This window comes from Cibotium barometz, chromosome 45 (assembly GCF_041138505.1).
Source record: "Cibotium barometz isolate CiBa-2024 chromosome 45, ASM4113850v1, whole genome shotgun sequence".
Taxonomy (NCBI): Eukaryota; Viridiplantae; Streptophyta; class Polypodiopsida; order Cyatheales; family Cibotiaceae; genus Cibotium; species Cibotium barometz.
This window is the reverse complement of record NC_141090.1, coordinates 3,897,246-3,920,500: the sequence shown is the minus strand read 5'-3', so window position 1 is coordinate 3,920,500 and position 23,255 is coordinate 3,897,246. Positions and strand designations below refer to the sequence as shown.

Genomic DNA, 23,255 nt, shown 5'->3' with positions numbered 1-23,255 from the left:
GCAGCCTTTTCTTCCCATCCCTCCTTTATCTAACAGGGACAGATTACAGGATTGGCAATTACACCCGATGGACTCAAATTCTCGTCCTGTTATTCTTTCTGACCTAACGGTTAGGACGACATACTCTTTCCTCCAGCCATCACCATGGATTCATTCACATGCTAATTCTCTTTGGCATATGACAAAATCACTTGCTTGGTGGCGAAAGAATCTTCGCAATTTATGGAGGAGTAAATTGTCTCTCAAGCAAAAGCTTTTCCTATGGCGTTGTCTTACAGGTTCCTTATCTGTGGGGGTCACTCTTGCTAAACGAAGGATTCAATCTGCTTCTTGTCTTCGATGCATGGCCTATTCTGAACCGGTGCCTCATTTGTTTTGGACGTGCTCCAGCACTAAGGCCTTCATCCGCAAAATTTCCATGTTACTTCGCCTTCGTTTCCCTAACTCTTTTTTTGGGAAACACTTTTGGCTTTTTGGCAGACTCCCTACAACCACGGTCCATTACTCTTTACTTTTGTACTGGGTCAGATATTGGGCTTTCTGGACCATATGGCAGGATCACAACATGAGATATTTTGGGAAACCGTTCTTGCAATCTTATCAGTATTTTAGAAGCTCCTTACGGCAATCTGTTTATGATGCTTGCCACCAAGGAGATCTTCATCAGTCATGCCTGGAAATAGTTTCTCTTTGCTTCTGATTTCCCGTTGAGGCTCTCCGTTTTGGGGACTCATGTAAATTTCATTGATAGTAGTGTGTGTGTGTGTGTGTGTGTGTGTGTGTGTGTGTGTGTGTGGTGTGTGTGTGTGTGTGTGTGGTGTGCATGTGTGTGTGTGTGTGAGAGAGAGAACCGTATGGTGTGTGTGTGAACCTGCTCGCCGAGACCTGCTCGCCTGTGTAACCTGCTCGCCGGGACCTGCTCGCCTGTGGACCTGCTCGCCTGTGTGACCTGCTCGCCGGGACCTGCTCGCCTGTGGACTTGCTCGCCGGGACCTGCTTGCCTGCGCACGTGTCTGAGAGAGAGTAGATTCTCCTTTCGCTTTTCCTCTGGCTGCAGCTCTCACCTGTGTGTGTGTGTGTGTGTGTGTGTGTGTGTGTGTGGTGTGTGTCCATACGCGTGTGGCGTCGCTGCTCGACTCTGATCGCCTGCGACTTACCTGTTTCTGATCTTTACCCGCCTGTTGGCCATCGCCTAAACCTGCTGCCGTTGAATGCTCTGCCGGCTGGCCTCCCCTGCCTTGCCTCTGATAGAAGGTTAATTAGTCGCCTCTTCTGGTTTTGCCCAACCTCAGATCTTCTGTGTATGTGTGTGTTGTCATCTTCAGTTGCCCTCTTCCTCTTCGTCCCTGCTCTGTGTGTGTGTGTGTGTGCAATTCTGGGGATTATAGAAAATTTAAGGTGTGCATAATGGAATCGCCTGAGCTGGCCATTTATAAGCGTCGGAAAGCAATGAACACCTCGAATTTGGATGCCATGTCTTTGATTAAGGAATGCCTGCATGAGGATTTCGAAGAAGCAAGATGTGCTTGGGAAGGACCTGCTCCAGTCACAGAAGTGCGTATTCCGGTGCAGGAGCTCATGGATCCGGTTGCGCAGTATGCATTGAATGCAGTGATTCTCTTTTTCCCGGGCAAGATGCCTAGTGCACAGGATGTGGGACAATGGGTTGATTTCTTGCTTAAGCGTCAAGCAGTCCGGGGTGTTTATTTTGGAGCAAGAGGATTCTATGAGGTCTTGTTAGCAGACATGGAAGCTAGAGATGCTTTGTTGGAAATGTCTCCCCTCTTCTTCAATACGCAAATGACTCATGTTCTTCCCTGGGCTCTTACTAAAGATTATCAGAGCCTTATTCGACATAAGTGCCCGGTTTGGGTTGAAGTGGTGGATTTTCCTCGTACTTGGCGTCATTTTCTTCCTTTGTTGGCTGCTCAATTGGGCAAAGTGATTTGCCCCCCCAAGTTGGATGCCAATACAAATCGTTTTTGTATTCTATGGGACACTGATCTTCCTGCTCCTATGGGCATTACCGTTGATTCTGGGGACACAGTGGTCGGAAAGCGACCATTCAAGCTTAAATGGGGGAAATTTGCCAATTCCTGTTTTCGCTGTGGCAAATTTGGTCATATGCAATCTGAATGTTCTGAACCAAATCTACAACCCCCTCCTTCGGCTGTCCCTACCCCTCAGACTCCTCCTCCAGCGAAATCTTCCCCTGAGGCACAATCTAAAGGTGCTTCTGCATCCACATCAACAACTGGACTAAATAAAGGTAAAGGGAAGCAGTCTCAAATGCCAAGTGTTCCTGCTTCCCCGAACATCAAAGACAAGGGCAAAGAGAAGCTTCCTGCTATTCAGGCGTGGATAGTACCCAAGAAAACTGTCAAAGCACGTACTCTACCATCTTCTCGCAATTATGTGCCCCCCTTGAAGAATGTTGCTCAGCAAAAACTGCCGTGTAATGATAACTCTTCCTTGGCTCAGGCCTGGGATAAAGTTGTTCGATCCTATAAGGAAGTAGTTACAGGGGGCACCGCTTCAACGTCGGAAGGCCATCACTTGTTTCCTCCACATTCGAGTTTTGATTTGGCAGCTGATGTTTCTGCGACAGATGCGGATGTGCCCATGGGCACGAGTTCTTAAGCTTTCTGTTGGTTTTCTCGCCCACTGTATATACCATTTAAGATGCATAGTTCTATACATTGCATTTCATATAATGTGCGCGGATTATGCAATCAGGATAAATGGAGGCTAATCTGGCACTATGTACATACTTGCAAAGCAGATATTGTTGTTCTTCAAGAGCATAATCAGCATAATTTTGCCGGGCAAACTTCCTATTTTGCGGGATATTGGATAGCTTATGCAGGATCCGCTGGATACTCTGGAGTGCTGATGCTTGTTCGCCATGAATTATTTCCCATGTTGGTATTCAATGATCCAGCTGGCAGATGGATGATCGTTCAATGTATTATCAATGGGGAAGTTTTTGAGTTTGGTGGTGTGTATGCATACACAGCCTCTACTGACAGGGCTCGTTTGTGGCATGCCATCTCCTCTTATTGTTGGCGTTCTAATGCATTTCTTTGTGGCGATTTTAATAATGCTCCAAATCATGTGGATAATACTACTGGACATTCTCACATGCTTCATGTGGAACGACAAGCTTGGGATCTCTTTCAGCACACATGTAATGCCTTGGATTTGTGGCCTCTGTTGCAAGCCAATGATCCAGGATTCACATTTCAACATAACGCTCGATCAATGTATCGTGCTCGTCTCGACCGATGGTATCTCTTTCAGATGCAACAATATGATGATTTTGTATGTGATATGTGGATTGATTACTCCTTGTGTCTCTCGGATCATGCTCCGATATGCTTGAAAATACAATTCGGTTCATGTTCTGCCAATGATTCATTAACTAGAAAGAGACTTCTGCATGTCAATAATGCTTATCTTAAGCATGAGGTTTTTTGCAATCTGATTGTGGATATTATTTCGCCATTGATCTCTCAAATGCATGTTGATATGGACACAGCATGGTTTCGTTTTGTTATGCGGGTTCAATGTGTGATCCAGGATTATGGCAGACACTATTTATCGCATTTCAGAGAGCAAGTTCAACAGGCCAAAGGCACTTGTCAAAGTTTGATGCATCTGGCTAACACTTCATCTCTTACTGAAATCCAGATGACAGAGTTGCTTTCTGCTCGTGCTTTGTTGCATCGTAATGATGAGAGAAAATTGGCAAAGTGGCAGACTAGAGCTCGCCAAAAAGCTATAGCAGATAAAGGATGCACTTCTAAACAATTCTTTCGTCATTTACATCTTTCTAGGCAGTCTCAAACTATTAAGAGGATTAAACTCCCGACTGGTGATTGGACTACCTCTCGTGTGGGGCTTGCACGGGCCATGGAATCTCATTATGGCAAGATTTTTGAGGCCTCTTCTCTCACGCAGGAAGGTCGAGAGGCTCGTCGCTTGTTTTTATCTCAAGTTGCACCGATTTTATCGGCGCACCAGGCTCAACTTTTGGAAGCCGCCTTCACGGAGACAGAATTGTATGCCAGTTTGTGTGATTTGGGCCGTTGGAAATCTCCCGGTTGGGATGGGCTTACTGTAGAATTTTTCTTGTCGTTCTGGCACTACCTGGATCAGCCACTATTGTTAATGATAAACAGGGCATGGGAGCAACAGGTTTTGCCTTCATCTTGGAAAGAAGGCTTGCTCAAGTTGATTCCAAAGCAAGCACTTTGTGAAGAGTTCTCGCAATGGAGGCCGATTACGCTCATGCCTGTGGTTTATAAATTGCTGGCTAAAATGCTTGTCAATAGACTTAAAGGGTTTTTGCATGATGGTTTGCATCCATCTCAGTATGGCTTCATTCCACGAAGGCAAATTACTGATAATCTAGCAAATGTCATCATTGGCATGGAGTATGTGAAATACACTCGACAAGATGTATTGGTCATGCAGGTTGACATTGAAAAGGCATTTGACACTGTTCTTTGGGATTACATTGCAGATACCATGCTTCGGCTGGGATTTGGGCCTAAGCTATCCTCTGTGGTTTATTTCTTGTATGCTGACAGTACCTCTGCCGGTTTGTTGGATGGTTTTCTCACAGATCCTTGGCATTTGGGACGTTCAGTAAGGCAAGGTTGTCCTCTCAGTGCTTTGCTTTATGCGATTGCTACTCATCCCCTGCTTATGTATTTGGAATCTTTGACTTCGTCTGGAAGATTGCAGGGCTTGAAATTACCCTCTGGGAAACATTTTATTGCGCAAGCTTATGCAGATGATTCTCTCTTTATGCCTCGCAATCACCAAGATGATGTGGAACAAATTATGCACACTCTTCATTTGTTTGGATTGGCAGCAGGCCTCAAAGTGAATTTTCGTAAATCCAAACTATTGGCTCTGACTGAGTATGATTGGCATAAGCTGCTTTGGCCAGGCGAACTTGTTCCTCCGAACATTATAGTTCGTCATTTGGGTTATCCGCTGGGTTGGACTGTATCGGCTACACGGAAATTGGATTGGGTAGCCGAGCGCTTGCACTCCAAGTTACATTATTGGAAGTTGTCCACTTGGCCGCTTCATGTGCGTCTTAGAATTGTGCAATGCATTCTTGTAGCTTATGTGCAGTTTTATCTACCTTTGCTATATTGGTCTCAATCCCGCTTGAAGTCCCTTATGTCAAGTATATTGGCGCATTTCTGGCGCACTTCATCTCGTGGAAAGGGCCTCAGATTGTTATCCATGGACAAGTTATGCTCTCCTAAGCGCCTTGGAGGCCTGAATATTTTGGATTTGAGACGTCATGTTTTGGCTAGGAAAGCTATGCTTTTGCCGGTTTTGTTGGATCAGCAGCAACCCTGGACTCTCATGGTGTCCCATTTGTGTCGGCATATTGTCACGCCATTCTATGGTCATTGGCAACCCACATACTGGGATCTTATATGTGGAAAACTTGAAGGACACATTCCGGGATGTCCTTTCACTTCTTCTCTCATTATTGATTGGAAGGAAGTTACTTCACATATGACATGGCATGGTTCCCGATCTTTGATGGGCAATTCCCTGCGGCTAGAGAGTTTGCATTGGAGTCGTGTATTTTCTTCCACTTTGGTTGACCGTTCACCTCGTCAGGCATATTTTCTATCTCAAAAAGGAATTTGTCAGATACATCAGGTGGTGGATGACACTGGTCAGGTTCTTTCCTTCTCTGTTGCGGCGGATCGTTTTCAATTGGGATCCCATTATTCTCATCTTTGGACAGAAATTCAGCGGATGATTGCTGATATTTCTCCTTTACCTCGCTTGAATGTGGATTCCCGTCTATCTGATTGGAATCTTGGAACCACTGCTATGGAATGTATTTCAGCTGGGACAGTTTATGCCCTCTTGCAATCGGATGCATGGATAGTCAGACATGGTAATCAGCTATGGTCTCTCTCCAAATCTTCAATGTGGTGGAAACGTACATTGTTTCGCATTTGGAAAAGTCATCTGCCTCTTAAAGAACGCCTGTTCTTGTGGCGCTGTTTGGTTGGTGCTCTTCCTGTTGGTAGCTTGTTACATGCACGTCATATTGCGCCGTCACGTTGTGTCCGATGTAAAGCTACTGAGGAGACTGTCCCACATTTATTATGGGGTTGCGTATGCTCCAGATCGTTCATTCGCCAGGTCTCGACTGCTCTTCGCCTTCGTTTCCCTTCGGGCATTTTTCACAGATGCTTTTGGCTTTTTGGGGTGTTACAAGCATCACAGTCTCAGTTTGCAGTATTTTTCAGCTGGGTCCGATTCTGGGTCTTTTGGACCATATGGCATGTTCGGAACAACCTCATGTTCCAAGCCAATGACATTGTTCCCTTCCATTACTTCAAGTTCTCGCTTGGTCACGCGCTTCATTTTGCTTATGATGCTGGGGACATCACTCTTGATGCTTATAGGATTTACTTTGATTGCTTCTAGGTGGTGGAGCCTATAGTTACTCTTCTTTTTCTGGGTTTTCCTCGCTTACAGGTTTCCCACTTGTAAATAAAAAGTGTGATCTTTTTGGTGGGTTTTCCTCGTTTTGAGGTTTCCCACCTGTAATTAATGACATTAAGCTTTACAAAAAAAAAAAAAGTGTGTGTGTGTGGTCCCAAGATGGCAAATGCAGTTTACTGGCTTTATTCTGGCTCTACTTCTCAGTGCATTCTTGGGGGTCATCTGTCTCGATCATGGACATTGGGTCGATCAGTTAGACAGGGCTGTCCTCTTAGCGCTCTCTTATATGCCATTGCGCGACCCATCCCCTTTTAATGTATCTTGATCATCTTACAAACACAGGACAGATGACTGGTCTTAAAATCCCTGGAGCTGCATCTTTTTTGGCACAAGACATGCTGATGATTCCTTCTTTATGCCACAGAATTCTTCCCGAGAAGTTCAAATGCTTATGACCACTCTTTCATTGTATGGCTTGGCAGCGGGATTGCATGTCAATTTTGACAAATCTAAATTACTTCCCCTGAAACAATGTGACTGGCATTCTATTCTTTGGCCGGGTTAGGTGGTGCATTCCAAAGATGTAGTCAGGCGTTTGGGATATCCCGTAGGATGGCATATCACCAGGAAGCAGCAGCTAAAATGGATCTTCCAAAGACTTCAACATAAACTGGAATACTGGAAGATTTCTACTTGGCCTCTTCATGTCAGGCTCAGAATAGTACAGTCCATTGTAATGTCCTATGTCCAGTTCTATTTACCTTTGCTGCATTGGTCCTCCAGGGATATTTCAGCCTTTATGTCTCAAGCTATGGAGATGTTATGGAGGACAAAAACTGCTGTGAAAGCATTGAGACTGATGAAGATGGAAATGGTGTGCTCTCCTAGGATGCATGGTGGACTTAATGATTAATGCACTGCTCGTTGCATGACTTTTAGTCGTAGGAGACTTTCACACTGAGATGTGTTGGCTCAATGTCCATGTTCCATGTTACTCTCTGATCATTCTCCTTTATGGTTAGGCCTTTATTTTGATATGCCACAAGATGTCTCTATTCTTCAGAAACATAGGCTGTTGCTTTTAAACAACAGTTATCTTGTGAATGCTGATTTCAAGGAAATGGTTTTGCAAGCCATTGAGCCTTTGCCCCTTCAAATGCATGAGATATCATGTACTTGCAAGGAAGGCGACTATGCTGCATACTTTTTTCCGCCAACAACAGCCATGGACTTGTATGCTAGCATCCATGTGTGTCAACATGAGGACTTGTGCTTATGGTCATTGGATTACTGATCATTGGGAGGTTGTCATTGGGAGATTTGTAGGGAAGATACCTGGCTGTCCTTTCTCTACTGCTCTGATACTTGACTGGAAACAAGTACTTTCTAAGGTCAAATGGGCTCCTGATAATTGCTCGGGGACAAACTCAATGAGGAAAGAAAGTATTCATTGGAGTGCCATCTTTGACATTCCACTCGCTTTACAGGAACCTGTTCGGGCATACAATCTCATGAAATTGGGAATTAGACACATACATGATGTGGTAGATGATCAAGGCTATGTCTTATCTTTTCCTCAAGCCACTGCTTCCTATGCATTGGGAATGCATCATAGGTCTATATGGAAGAAAATTGCTGATTTATTACATCCTTTTCTACCTGTTCCTCCTGTGGTGGCTGACACAGACAGGCTTACGGATTGGCAATTGCAACCCTCTGCTACATGCACTCATCCTGTTCCTCTTCCTGCCTTAACCTCCATCAAAGCTTACAGGCTTCTTCAGCCTGCTCCATGGATTCAGCAACATGCTAATTCTCTGTGGCATATAAGGAAGCCTCTCTCATGGTGGCGGAAGAATCTCGGAATGTTATGGAAGTGTAAAATGTCATTGAAACAAAGACTTTTTCTTTGGAGATGTATGACAGGCACATTGTCAGTGGGGGTCACACTTGCTAAACGTCGCATTGCACCATCCACATGTTTAAGATGTCACGCTCCTTCAGAGACTGTTCTTCATTTGCTTTGGCACTGCCCGTGTTCTAGGATCCTCCTCAGGAAAATTTCAAAGAAGCACTTGGATGAGTACATGTCTTCTATACTAGAGATACTTTACAAAAACAAACACAATACTAAAGGCCTCAGATTGCTGCGAAAGGAAAAGCTCTGTATGCCAAGAAATCATGGGGGCGTCAACATTCTCGACATTCATACTCATGTCATTGCCAGGAAAGCCACTTTGCCTGCTGATTTTGCAGCTCAAAAACAGCCTTGGGCACATATGCAAGCAGCCATGTGCACCACTTTGAAGTCCACCACATTTGGTGCATGGAACCTTGACTACTGGGAGGTGGTTTTTGGGCACTTAACAAGAAAAATGCCCCTTCAGCTCTAGGTTAATTGTGGACTGAAAAATGCTAACAGAAAAACTCGAATGGCATGGAAGATCACCGGAGGTTGCAAACACCATGTGCCTGGAAAGCATACATTGGAGTAGGATGTTTCGTGCTCCGTTAGGCCTTCTTGAACCACAGAAAGCTTTCTTCCTCCCACAAAAGAATGTACGTTTCATGGCAGATGTGGTCAATGATGAAGGCTATGTTATCTCCTTCCCAGAAGCAAGCCAAAGGTATGGGTTGGGCATGCACTACATGCCTCTATGGCATCTCATATGCAACCTCTTGCAGCCTCTTTGGCCAATGCTTGTGCCTCCATTAAATCATGTGTCATATTTTTGACTATACACATGTGGAGGAACACCATGGAAGGGTAGGTATAGACCCTTGTGTGTGTTCCAGGCATGGTTTAGTACATGTGGAAGGACTCCATGGAAGGATTGAGATCCTGGTGTGAGCTCCTGGCATGATTGGTTACATGTGGGGAGGGCTCCATGGAAGGATTGATATCGTGGTGTGAGTTCCTGGAATGACTCAATACATGTGGAAGGGCTTCATGGAAGGGTGGATACCCTGGTGAGAGTTCCTGGCATGCTGATGAAGTCCCATGGAAGGGTGTACATGTCTGGGCGGTGCCTGAGAAGGGTTTGGTACAAGATGAATAAGTTGGGAGATGGAATCCAAAATGTTATGCATAAAGCATTTGTGTGTGTATTGACATGCATAAATGACTTGTCTTGATTGCTTGGACAATGCCTGGTATTTCTGCCTGTGATTGTCCATGGGTTCCGGGGACGCCTCGAAACCCTGTGGACACATGTGTGCACACCTGTATGGGACTAAGGCGGTGGTCTAATGTGTTTTGCAGGCGGTAAGTGACCCCAAACTCAATTTACAGCTTATATTTTATTATACTAAGGTTTATGAGGTGCAGGTGTTCACATACACTTAAATTTAGGCGGACAAATTATAAAGCATTCACACACACTTAAGTTTGGGAGGACAATTTTTAAACTGTTCACATCAAGAGGACCGGTTTTTTATAAAACTTGGCCATTACTCAAGGTGGGCAGCCCATCAAGCCAAGAAAGCTCCACGAGTTGCTATTCTGGGAAGGGAGGGCCAAAATCAGCTAGGCGCCCCCCTTTCCAGCTGTTTTTGGCGGTGGAACATCCAGGGCTTGTGACAGTTGTCAGCGGAGCATGCAAGGGAACTGGGAAGGGCTGGTCGACTATGGTAAGGGCTGTTTTATAGCTGGTGGGCTGCCTCCATAGATGCTACAGGAAAAAGCGATTCTTCTCTCTCCCGTGAAGCAGGCGACCACTTCTAGCCTCTCTATAGGGTTGGTCGACCGCTGTACAGCAGGTTTCTTCGCTGGATATTGATGCTCTGAAGGCTCGGGATTCAAGTCCAACAACAAAGCACCCAGCTCAACTCTTAGGGTGACTTTTACAGCATGTTTGTGGGCTGAAAACAGGGCTGTGCACTCCAATTCAACAAGGTTCTTCACCTCACTGCCCGCCTGTTGTTCGCCCTGCTCGCCGCCCTCTCACTGCTCGCCTGCTGACCTGTCGCCTCCTGCCTGCTGTTCGGCCTGCTTGCCGCCCCCTCACTGCTCGCCTCCCTCTCTCTCCTCGAACCTGTCGCCTCCCTCCCAACTTTCTCTCTCTTCGAACCTGCTACCCTCCCTCCCGCCGGCTGCCCTGTTCGTCGCCGCTTTCTCTCTCGTAGCCGTCCTCTCTGTTCGCCGCACAGTATTGCTGGCACCCACCCTTTCTCAAATATGCTGGCCCGCCTCTCTGTCCGCACCCACCCTTGCTCAGGCCCCCAAGGCAGCAACATAACTCTCTCTCTCTCGCTTCTTCCATGGATTCCCCCTTGCGCAACCCGACGAAGGCAACCTTTATGGTCACAAACAAGAGGATAACAAATGTGGAAAAGGAGATGAAAGAATGGAAGGCGGAGATGGAGGGATGGTGGAAGGAGAAAGCTAACTTTCTCCAAATGGTATTCAATGAGGGTAAGCGGTGGAAAGAGGAGAAGGAAGACCTCATAGCAGAAGTCAAAGACCTTCACGGGGACGTCAACACGCTCAAAGGCGTAATTTCAGCTCTTCAAGGGGAGCTTGCAGAGGCTAAGGCAAATGGTGGACTTGAAGAAGGTGAAATTCAGCCATCCATGATAGAAGAGCTCAAGGTTATCAAGGAACAAGTATGGGCAATTAAGGAAGAAGAGAAGCAACACGAAGCAAAGACTTCCTCATGGGTGGAAGTCATCACCAAGACTCAAAGGAAGATGGATGAAGCGGAGAAGTGGATAGAGGTCGCCAAGAAGGGTAAAGGTAAGGAGATAACAACCCCTACACCAACAATCATTAACATGACTTTGGAAGAGGAACAACGAAGACGTACACGTGCTTTGCATGTGAGGATTACCGGCCTTAAAGACGGGGATAAAGTTGAAGAGGAGGTGAAAGAGCTTATGGTGTTGATGGGGATTGACAGTCCGGCACACGCAAAAGCCTGGAGAGTGGGCAAAAAAAGCGGAGGCAACGGGGAAACATCAAAGGAAAGAGCTCTCATATTTCGCTTCCCCTCTATTGAGGCGAAGGAGTTCTTGAAGAGGCGACCCACTTTAAAGAATACAGGCATTTTTCTTGGTGACGATCTTACTCTTTCACAGCTTGCACATATGAAGGAAGTCATGCCAGAGATTAGGGCGGCAAGAGAAAAGGGAAAGATAGCATTTTATAGAGAAGGGAGGGTGGTCATCGTGGAGCGATGCTCTACATGAAGGTGCGAGACCTATGGGACCAAATTAAAGCTGGCAGCCTGGAACTGCAATGGATCCCTCAGACTTGATGTAGGTGCCTTTGAGGATAGCTTTAGAGATAGAGATATAGATTATGTTATGGCTATGCCGAGCTTTGTTTCATGCATTGAGGACTTCACACTTGGATCTCGGCCCATTGGGGTAGTAGTGGATCATGCATTGTTGACATTGACCATCTCCTTTCACTTTACCACAGCTCAGAGGAAACGAGGGGCAGATCACACTCGATATACTTTTACTTCTGAGACTGATGCTGTCTACACAGATGGGATTTATAGACGTCTGTACACAGAGGAGCCAGGGAGACCTTTGGAGGAGCTGACCCATATACTAACAGAGACTTTACAAGATGCAGCGAGAGAGGCATATCCACATACTCAGCCTGGCCAGAGACAGCGTTCTCGGTGTATGCCCCAGAACAACTGGTATGATGAGGAGTGCAGAGAGAGAACGTTCTCGGTGTATGCCCCAGAACAGCTGGTATGATGAGGAGTGAAGAAAGACAAGAGCCCGACTGCAGCGGGAGGTTGCTTTGGGAGTCACTACTCACCGACAGTCACGTATTGCCTTCCGGCGCCTTGTGCGAAGGAAGAAGCGAGCCTTCCTTGCTCAGCTAGAGCAGGAATTATACCAGCTGTTCTTGAGCCAGGATTCAAGGGAGGCTTGGCGTTTGTTTCATGAGTCCTCCCCTGCTTTGGCCATCACTTCTACAGAGGTCTAGGGTAGCTATGCAGCATCTCTATATACAGTTCCTGGATAGACACCTTTTCCTTACCCGCCAGCACCATGCCCACAGACATGTACTTTCTTTACCGCAGAGATGGTAAGGAAGGCCATTGATAGGATGAAGACTGGGAGAGCATATGATCATGATGGATTGGTTGCTGAGCACTTTATTCATGCGAGAGACATGCTGGCAGAGCTTCTAGCAGTGATGTTCAATCGTGCTATGTGTGAAGGCTTACCTGAGACTTGGAGTAGGTCCACCATCGTGCCTATCTTCAAGTCAGGGGACCCTATGGAGCCAAGAAATTATCGCACTATTATGATTGGTCACACACTAGCACGATTGTATGCATCCATTCTTGAGCAGCAGTTGAGTAGATGGGCAGAGAGAGAGGGCATTCGAGCAGAGGGACAGGCAGGGTTCAAGAGAGGTTTCTCTACTCTTGACCACATCTTGACTCTGCAGGCCATTATTGAGGAGGGCAGGTCGCATGGGCGACGGATTTATTGTAGCTGTGTGGACTTCCGCAAAGCCTGTGATACAATGCCCAGAGCCAGATTGATGAGGCGATTACAGGAGATGGGGGTACCCACAGAGCTCATATGGGGGATTATGGCTTTATATAGATCAGGTACGCACCCCAGAGGGGGTCTCTACTTTGGTTCACTCCACTATAGGAGTGAAGCAAGGTTGCCCGTTATCTCCTTCATTGTTTGGTATGTATGTGGATGAGGCTTCTAATTACATTGAGAGATTGGGGGACAGAGGAGCCCAGCTAGCAGGAACATGGATCCCACTATTGTTATATGCTGATGATATTGTGTTGATCTCTGACTCCCCTGAGGGTATGCAGCGTCATCTGGATGCTTTACATGAGTTTGCACATGATAGTGGATTGTCTGTCAACCTTGGCAAAACCAAGGTTATGGTGTTTAACACCACGCCACAGTGGGTTAGGCGATCAGCTCCCACATTTACATATGGGCAGGAGATTGTGGAGTATACAGATGCATATACATATCTTGGGGTAGTATTCAGTGGGCCAGTGTTTTCGATGAGGAGAGCAGCAGAGACTAGATTGACTAGAGCACATGCAGCCCTGGGTGGTTTGGAGAGAATGTGTTCGCAGGTACAGTTTCAAGAACCTCGAACGAAACTTTGGCTTTTTGACACTCTAGTGACATCAGCTATGCTTTATGGAGTGCAGATATGGGGACCTTCAGTGGGCCATCACAGCGCAGGCGGATGGAGAGGTATGGAGAGGCCTTTGGTATCTATGATTGCTAGGATGATTAGAGCCAAGGCCGTGGTACCTCATGAGATTATTCGAGCAGAGCTGGCGGCTGCCCCTCTGGTGATTGAGGCTCTTACGAGATCAGTCTCCTACATACATGGCTTGTGGAATCTCCCCCGATACAGATATGTACGCCTCGCCCTTGAGTCCTCCCAACAGTTAGCTTTACAGGGAGACACGGCTTGTTGGTATGGACAGATGACATCTTGGTTCCAGGCACATGGTTTTAGCATGGACAGATTGCCTCCCTTCCAGTATTCTCTGGATGCACCCTCTCTCACTCTCACACGGACAGAGATTACCTGACTCATCCATCAGGATTTAGTTCAGCTGGACATTAGGAGGACATGGATACAGCCAACTGAGGAGCTGGACACGAAGATGGCTTTCTACAGAGAGCATTTTCTTCAGCTCACAACACATGGTTTTGTGATCAGACCCAGTTACATGGATGTACACTTGTCTCATGCAGTACGATGTGCTATTGGTCAGATTCGCACATCCTCACACCAGCTTGAGATTGAGATTGGCCGATATAGAGGTATACCAGCTGAGGCCAGGATATGCCGAGTATGCCATGGGGAGCCAGAGACAGAGCTGCATTATATATGCCATTGTACTGCATACTATGAGATACATGGTCGTTTCCACTGTTTATTCAGAGAGGGTTTTGGACCACTTTCCAGAGTCATGGGGTACTAGGACCAGAGGTGTTTGGGATTGTTCTTGCTTGAGCTGCGGAGATATAGAGATAGCCTGCTTAGGCGCACAGAGAGCCAGACTCAGAGGCACATTACAGACTTTTTTAGTCCAATAGCCATCACTGCGCCAGATGGACCACAGCAGCAGCAGGACATGGATACCGCCCACACCAGCAGTGCACTGATTGATCGTGCGATTGAGCTTGGGTGGTCCAGACGCCCACAACTACGGAGGAGGGCATCCTAGCATAGACGGAGGTTGCAGCGGCGGATTCGGATTATTCTTGCGAGACATGCGGGACACTCAATCAGGGTGCTGACCACAGAGGATATTGAGGAGATCCACCAACGTCCGATGCGGCACATATTATGAGATGGAGGCACCTCCATAGTGTACCCCCCCGTCCCATATGATATTGTATCCCCTCACTGTACTCCACTCACCTCCATAGCGTACCCCCCCCCCCCCCTCACTATATTCACACCCTATAAGGGTTTCTGTTTACCTTCCAGTTCCAGTTTCATTTTCTAGGTGCCAGTAGTATCATCTTTATTTTTCATTTTCTGGTTTTTTATCCAGACATTGTATCAGATCCACCATGATGTAACTTTTTGGTCTCATAGGTCATTATGGCCTTTTGAAGACGTTAATATAACATTTCATTTCATTCCTCTCTCCCTCTCTCTCTCTCTCTCTCTCTTGCTAGGAGGCGGGGCTGGATTGAGCATGCTTTCTCTCCCTTTGAGGACTGGCAGGGCTGGACAACAGGGAGCGTCAGGTTGGACAACAGCCTTGCCCATGCGCTTTTCTCTCTCTCATGTATTCATGTATCCATGTATCCATGTACTCATGTACCCCATTTTGACTAGTAGCATTAGCTTCCCACTCTCCCTAGTTGCTGCTTCCGGATGCTTCCTACTGATGTATTGTAGGGCTAGATACTTGCCTTCAATTCTTTCTTTTATTTTCCAGACAGTGTATCAGATGTCACATGGTTGTAACTTTGGTCTCATAGGTCACTTTGGCCTTTTGAAGACGTTAATATAACATTTCATTTCTCTCCCTCTCTCTCTCTCTCTCTCTCTCTCTCTCTCTCTCTCTCTCTCTCTCTCTCTCTCTCTCTCTCTCTCTCTCTCCGTCTCTCTGTTCGCCGCCCGCTGTTCGCTACTGCCGCCCACTAGCCCCTCCACCTCACTGCCCTGCTGGTGCTATGCTGGCCCGTCTGCCTGTCCGGTAGCCCTATCACCCCCTGTTTCGCCTCGCCTATTGTGCCCAGCACACCCCGCCATCTCTCTTTCCGTCTCTCTGTTCGCCGCCCGCTGTCCGCTACTGCCGCCCACTAGCCCCTCCTCCTCGCTGCCCTGCTGGCCAGGGCGGCAGAGCACCTTCAAGAAGGGGAAAATGGCTTTGGTAATGACCATATTCCCCCCATCTATAGCAAAGGATAGGACAATTGCGAGGTTGGGGAGGGAAAATAGGATGGTTTACGGGGGCTACTGCCATGGTGGTTGGGCTGGAGGATTTGGGATGAGTGGTGGAAGGTAGGTGGTGAAGATGGGACTGGATTTCCCAAAGTTTTATGGTGGTTGGGCTGGAGGATTTGGGATGAGTGGTGGAAGGTAGGTGGTGAAGATGGGACTGGATTTCCCAAAGTTTTATGGTGTGTATGGTGCTGTGTATGTTTGTGCTGGATGATCAATTGTCTATCGTGGTTTTGAGCTGTCTTTCTGGTGTGGGTGGGTGGTGAACCGTGAAAAGTGTTCCAGCCGGTGGCTGGTGGTGCCCCCGTTTTGTTGTGGTGTTTTCCAAGGTTGGGAGGTGAAGGGCTATAGAGGCTTGGTCTTTTTTTCATGTTTTCACCTCACACCAACATCTTACTATTTACGCACAAGTTTTTGGGAGGGGAGAGGATAAGTGGGGGTTGGAAGAGGGCCAACTATCAGGGTAGAGGAGATGTTTCCAGATGTTTCATGAGGAAACAGGTCACTGGATGTATGCCATTGTTGGCACTGTCTTTGAATGGTGTTGTGCATGGTTGTGTGTGGAAACAGGACAAAGGTTTCAAGGGGAAACAGGCCTAAGGGTTTCATGTGGAAACAGGTCGTAGGTTTCTCGAGGAAACATGTTTCTGGTTTCTCCAAGAGATAGGTCACATGTAAGCAGTGGATACAAAGATTGACACATGTTTTGTAAAGCCTTGCTGCTGATTGGATAGGGGTCGAGGAATCCATGGCACAGATGGATAGTACCCTTGGAAGGCAGAGAGGGTTGGTACAGGTGTGTCGACTGTATGGTATGATGTGCTGTGATGCAAGTCAAGATTGTTAGAGGCATCAGAGGCGTTTGGTACAAGGCGGGTATGGTACGCGCCTCGACAGACTCGTATTTTTTAGAGACGTTAGAGGTGTGTTAGGGACGTATGTTATACATATATATATATATATATATATAACATACGTCAGAGGCGTTTGGTACGAGGCGGGTATGGTACGCGCCTCGACAGACTCGTATTTTTTAGAGACGTTAGAGGTGTGTTAGAGACGTATGTTATATATATATATATATATATATATATATATATATATATATATATATATATATATATATATATATATATATATATATATATATATATATATATATATATATAGTGTGTGTGTGTGTGATAGATAGATATAATATATATAGTGAAAGTTGAGAGAGAGAGAGAGAGAAAGAAAGAAAGAAAGAAAGATATATTAACGTCTGCAAAAGGCCAAAATTGGCCTATGAGACAAACAAGTACTACAATGATGTTCCTCCAGCCATCAAGAGGAAAATGTGGAGTGAGAATAAAATGTACAAGTATGACAACACAACCATAGGGGACTCAATAGTGGTGTACAAACGAGAGGGTGTGGATGGAGTACTAGGGCTACTAATGCATCTCTATATGCTGAAGGGGTGATACAAGTATGATATGTTATCTACTCCTAACTCCATCCAATCCCATAGTCTGGGTACAATATGTCATACATCCGATTTGAGGATGCCGTAAATGTCTCGAACATGCGTCCTGGATCAGAGCGAAAATGTGCCAGCTACTCCTGGACCTCCTGCTGGTGTCGAGACCGGATGGCCGCGATCTCTCTGTGGTGTAGCCGTGGTGTCTAGTAGCCGGCTAGTCTGGGTCGTCGCCTAGCTCAAACTCCTCCGCTCGCTGAGATGTCACTCCCAGTGTGTGTGGCTGGGCTACTGGTGCCTATCTCTGGAAGAAGTCAGTCAGCTGGGACTGTCTTCCTCCGCTATGATGTGCGGGTGTCTGAAGTAAGATCTCCCTGTGTCTCTGTAGTGCTAGTAGTAGTCTACCTAGCTGTCTCTGGTCCGATCTCTCCCAGATCTGTCTAAGTGATGTGGTCCCTCTAAAAACCTCAGGATAGCATGCCTTGATCTCCTGCAAAGCACCACACTGGCAAACAAAATGCTCCTCTGTCTCTACCCCCGTCTGGCATAATCTGCAAATGCGCTTTGCTCGAGGGATGCGTGCTGCTCTCCCAGTCTCGATCTCTAGTTGGTGTGATGAGACCCTTAGTCGCCCAATGGCTACTCTGGCTCCATGTGATAAGTGGACCTCCAAGTATCGTGGTCACTGGATGAAGCCGTCTGTGGAGGTGCTCAAGAAGTGGTCTCTGTAGTAGAGCATCTTCGTCGGGAGTGGCTGACTGGGAGATAGCCAAGTCTCCTGTATGTGGCCCTGCCAAATGTCATGTCTCATGACTCTGTTCCTCTCTGTCTGAGAGAGGCGTCTGTGTGGTGCAGCTAGGTCATACTGTAAGGGTGGTAATCTCTCAATATCAATCATGTGTGTATGTATACCACTCTCCAAAATATCAAGCATGGGGCTAATGAGTATAGCCGAGAGGTCTCCCTTAGCTATGTCACGTGGAAAGGTAGCACGATGGCGGTGGAGCATGTCCTAGATCTAAAGCTGATGAGGTGATCGTTGCCGACGGGGGGGCTGGGGGCGTCGGGCACACTGGAGTGCGGAGGCTCAGTCCGAGGTAACTCTTCTGTACTAAAGGGGGGTAGGCGGTCCATGCAGAGCCCATATACTGAGAACCAAGTGGAAACTAGTGCATGTCATACTCCAGAGTGGCCCTCAAGTGCTATTTGTCTTGAGGACTCCAAGGCAAGCCTCGGGTACTTGTGGGCATCCATGTGACTGATGCGATGGAGGTATGTGACTGTCTGGAAGAGTGCATCCACTACCATTGGGACTGCAGCAAACTCTGCCTCGATAATCTGGTGTGGGGCTGATGGTTTGTTGCGGATCATATGGGAGAACATCATGACCCAACTCGCTGCCAATCCTCATCAGATAAATCTGGTCCCCAAAAGGTTGCTCCATACATCAAGGCTAGTGTGACGAGGGTGTCAAAAGGCAAGCCCTTTGTCTTGGGCTCCTGGAAATGTGCCTGGAAGCACTGGTGCTCAAGTAAGCTCAAGGCTGCATAACCCCGTGTCACTCTAGCACGTGCTACGGGAAGCATGGTGAAGCGTGGGCCACTGAAAGTGACACCAAAGTAGACATAGGGTGAGACAACCTCCACAAGATCCCCTCTATATGTGAAGCTCAATCTAGATGTGAAGGGGCGAGAGGTATTTAAGACCATTACCTTGGTTTTACCAAGGTTAACAGAGAGATCCGGCTAAGTGCAAACATCTTGTAAGGCATCCAACTGTCTCTGAAGCCCCTCGGCTGAGTCTGAGAGGAGGACGATGTCATCTGCATAAAGTAGTATGGGGATCAATATGCCTGCGAGTGTCGGACCAGCCCCACCTAATTCGTCAATGAAGCTCGAGATCTCATCAATGTAGAGGCCGAAAAGAGTGGGTGATAGAGAGCAAGCTATTTCACCCCAATAGAGCTGGAAATCTCCTGTGATGTACCTCCTGAGGCTCTCACTCGTTCGGTGATGGAGAAATATGAAAGCAATAAACTAGAAATGAAATGATAACAAGACTGAAAGACCAAAGGTTACCTTGAGATGAGTGTAGACAAGACACAAGCTAGCGCTCCCGCTCCGTCATGGAGCCCAGACCCGGGTTTTAGATGGATTCCTCCTGGCACAGCAGTGCGATATCTGGGATGCCAGATTGGACTTGATTTGTCACCTGAGCAGCAGATCGCCCCGCTTCTTCTGAGCATTCGGAAGAAGCTTTTATATTGGAGTACAGCTCGGCTATCCTTGGCTGGGAGGGTGGTGGTGACAAATCAGGTGGTTTTAGCGACTACGTGGTACATCACGTCATGCTGGATCTTCTCGAGCTTTTGCATCAGCCAGATAATACAGAGGCTGATCAGGAACTTTCTTTGGTCTGGGCGGGATGGTCAGCCGGCCCGGGCTAAGGTTGCTTGGGCAGTTATCACTCTTCCGCTGGCCCAGGGGGGCTTGGGCATTATAGATCCAGCTGATCAGAGAAGAGCCTTGTTGGGGAAGCTTATTGTTCGGGGGCTGCTACCAGGCGCTGAGCCTTGGAAGGAGCTTCTTTTTCAGCGGCTACTGCAGGCTAGAGCTCCCCCAACAGGGGGCACTTGGGCACCAGAGATACGGTAGATCTTCATAGAGATGAGGAGGACAAGCCTCAGTAGAGGATGGGAGGACAGATTTGCCTTGAGCATCCTGCGAGCTTGGGAGCTGCTGAGACCGGGGCTTTCTCAGAGACCTCCCACTTGTGATGAGGAGCGGGCCAGACAGCCGCTCATCTGGAGCCCCGCGATACGCACAAAGCATGGTCATATGTTGGGTTCTCGGCCTCGTCTAGCCTGGGGACCATTGGCGGCAGGCCCAGCACGCAGTTTTGGAGATTGGCAGGCCTTTTGTAACCTCCCGGAGGAGATCCAGCCGGAGAGGCTGAGTCACTTCAGAGGGGGGCTGATTATGAGGGATGATATTCAGGAGGCACTCACTGAGGAGTGGTTCACGCCTTTCGAGCTAGCGGCCCCACGGTGGATAAGAGCCTTTACACGGTTGGAGATCCTGATTGCTGTCAGAGCATGCACTGAGAAATCAGGATGGTAGATGCCTCTACTATGAGATACAGGATGAGGGCAGACTTCAGAGAGTGGAGGTGGAGTCGCCTTTGGTTGCAGAGTGCATCTTTCAGAGGATACAGGTAGTGGCCGCCGCTTCTCGGAAGTGGCATATTGATCCAGACCCTGCAGATGTGGACTCTGATTGGCGCATATGGGCATATGCTGCGTGCCCCTTGGCCCGGCTCCAGTGGGACCCTGGCGAGTACGAGTGGCATGATCCTTATGCGTCCCCCGAGGCCACAGAGATCACCTTTTTCCAGTACACTGTTCGGCTGGGGAGGCATATTTTGACTGCGAGGAGGATGGTCTCTCCAGCTGCATCGGAGCGTTGGCGGCTACAAGGACTCTCACAGGAGTTCCTGGAGGATTTTTGGACTAGGCTCTGGGCTAGCCGACAGGCACGCACGATCTCGACTTTCCAGTGGCTGGTTGCCCACAGGGGCTCTGCAGTTGGCACTGGCTTGTCTACAGTGGCTTTCCGTCGGCCTGCGTCAGATGCGGCCACCAATTGGAGACACAGCAACATTGCCTATGGGACTGTCCACAGGCGCAGTAGATTTGGCTGAGGATTCTGCGCATTTTGGCCCCACTCTCTCCAGAGGACATGTATACGTGGGGAGCCGCTCCTTGGTCGACTTCGTCAAGGCCTGCTCTGGGATACGAGTCGGAGCAGGACAGCCAGGCCATCAGATTCATTCAGGGCCAGCCTCGCCTTGTTCCTTCACCGGATTTCTCGTCCGCCGGCTGGACATAGGAGAGGGATCTACGATGGGAGCTCCTCACTAGCCTCACCATATGGTTCACCTGGAGAGCCCGTTGTTTCAGGGCCTTTGAGGGGAGACTGGAGCCACCAGCAGAGACTGTTCGGAGTATCTGGCAGGAGTTGATTCACACCCTATGAGGACAGTATGACCGCATCCGGGGCGACTCGGATCGAGCGATCTTACGGCGCCAGGCCTTCCACACCACTTGGCGCAGCAGTCCCTTCTATACTCTACACACGGGTACCCCCCGATGGCACTACAGGCCACCTGTTTGGTTTTTCCCCCCTCCTATTGTATGATATAGCCTCTCAGTTATTTGTACTTGTATTTGTACTTTTTTGCACCTAGGGAGAGTCTCCCTAGCTGCCTTGATTGCATCTCAGCTCTGCCTTCTTATGAGCAAGAGGGGTTTTGTAGCCCAGTGGGCGTTTTTTTTATAACTAATGAAAGGATCTTTTCTCGGGGAAAAAAAAAACATTAGCTCCGAGTAGATGGTATACCACTCTCCAAAATATCAAGCATGGGACTAATGAGTATGGCCGAGAGGTCTCCCTCAGCTATGTCACGTGGAAAGGTAGCTCGATGGTAGTGGAGCATGTCCTGGATCTGGAGGTGATGAGGTGATCGTGGCCGACAGGTGTTGGGGGGGGGGGTGTCGAGGTAACTCCTCTCGGGCGAGGTAGGTCCAGAGCAGCTCGTGGAGGGTCCACGAGATCCACTATGTCGGTGTCCTCCACCTCCTGGGTCCGAAAGAAACTGTTGATGGTTGGCTACCGAGGGAGGGGGCGGGGAGGCTGGGGCCGAACCTCTCTCAAGAAGGTGTCCCTGTGTCTGCGGAGCTCAAGCAAGAAGAGGCCCAAGCAACGCTGGTCCAAGAAGTCAATGATCCTAGAGAGTGGACAGAATCCCTCACAAAATAGACAGTGAAACCTCTCGCGGATCTCATAGTATACTGGGTAGCGGCATATGTAATGCTCCTCCATCCCAACCTTTGTGTGGAATAGTCGGCAGATCCTCTCCTCTCTGGGTCTCCGAATGAGCTTCCCGGCTTTGAAGATGTGCTCAGCTCTACATGTCTCCACTCTAAGGCGGTGCGATGAAACCCGTATCTGGCCAATCGCAATCCACATGGCATGGGACATGTGAACACTCAAGTAGCCCAATTGTTGGATGAATCCATCCTCAGTGAGTGTGAGAAAGTGATCTCTATAGAAGTGCATCTTCGTGGGGAGCTCCAGAGGTGTGATCCATGTGCAATGTGTGTAGAGGCTGAGAAGATCTAACCGGATAACCCGGTTGGTATCCTCGTGAGATAGCCGGAGAAAAGGGAGTCCAGGCAGAGCCCATATACTGAAGGGGGGGTAGGCAGTCCATGCAGAGCCCATATACTGAGAACCAAGTGGAAACTAGTGCATACCATACTCCAGAGTGCCCCACAAGTGCTAGCTGTCTGCAGGACTCCAGGGCAAGCCTCGGGTACCTGTGGGGATCCATGTGACTAATGTGACGGAGGTATGTGATTGTCTCGAAGAGTGCATCCACTACCATCGGGGGTGCAGCAAACTCCACCTGGATAATCTGATGTGGGACTGATGGTTTACTACGGATCATACGGGAGAACATCATGACATGGGGCTTCTCAACTCGCTGCCAACCCTCATCGGACAAATCTGGCCTCCAAAAGGTTGCTCCATACATCAAGGCTAGTGTGACGAGGGTGTCAAAATTCAAAAAGCCAGCCCTTCGTCCTAGGCTCTTGGAAATGTGCCTAGAAGCACTGCCGCTCAAGTAAGCTCAAGCCTGCATATCCCCGCGTCAATCTAGCATGTGCTGCGGGAACCATGGTAAAGCGTGGGCCACTGAAAGTGACACCAAGGTAGACATAGGATGAGACAATCTCCACAGGATCCCCTCTATATGTGAAGCTCAATCTAAATGTGAAGGGGCGAGAGGTATTGAACACCATTACCT

The 23,255-nt window shown here is 48.0% G+C and overlaps 2 protein-coding genes across 3 annotated transcripts in view; one reads left to right on the top strand and one right to left on the bottom strand.

The window, feature by feature from the left end:
• Positions 1-23,255, bottom strand: part of LOC147612326 (ribosomal protein L11 methyltransferase-like protein) — a 77,386-nt gene that overhangs the window by 17,699 nt on the left and 36,432 nt on the right. The gene's annotated exons all lie outside the window — the stretch shown is intronic.
• LOC147612327 (uncharacterized) lies at positions 1,382-5,641 on the top strand. Its single transcript, XM_086782930.1, has one exon. It carries the CDS (start codon positions 1,408-1,410, stop codon positions 2,638-2,640), a length of 1,233 nt encoding a protein of 410 aa, XP_086639056.1. The 5' UTR covers positions 1,382-1,407; the 3' UTR covers positions 2,641-5,641.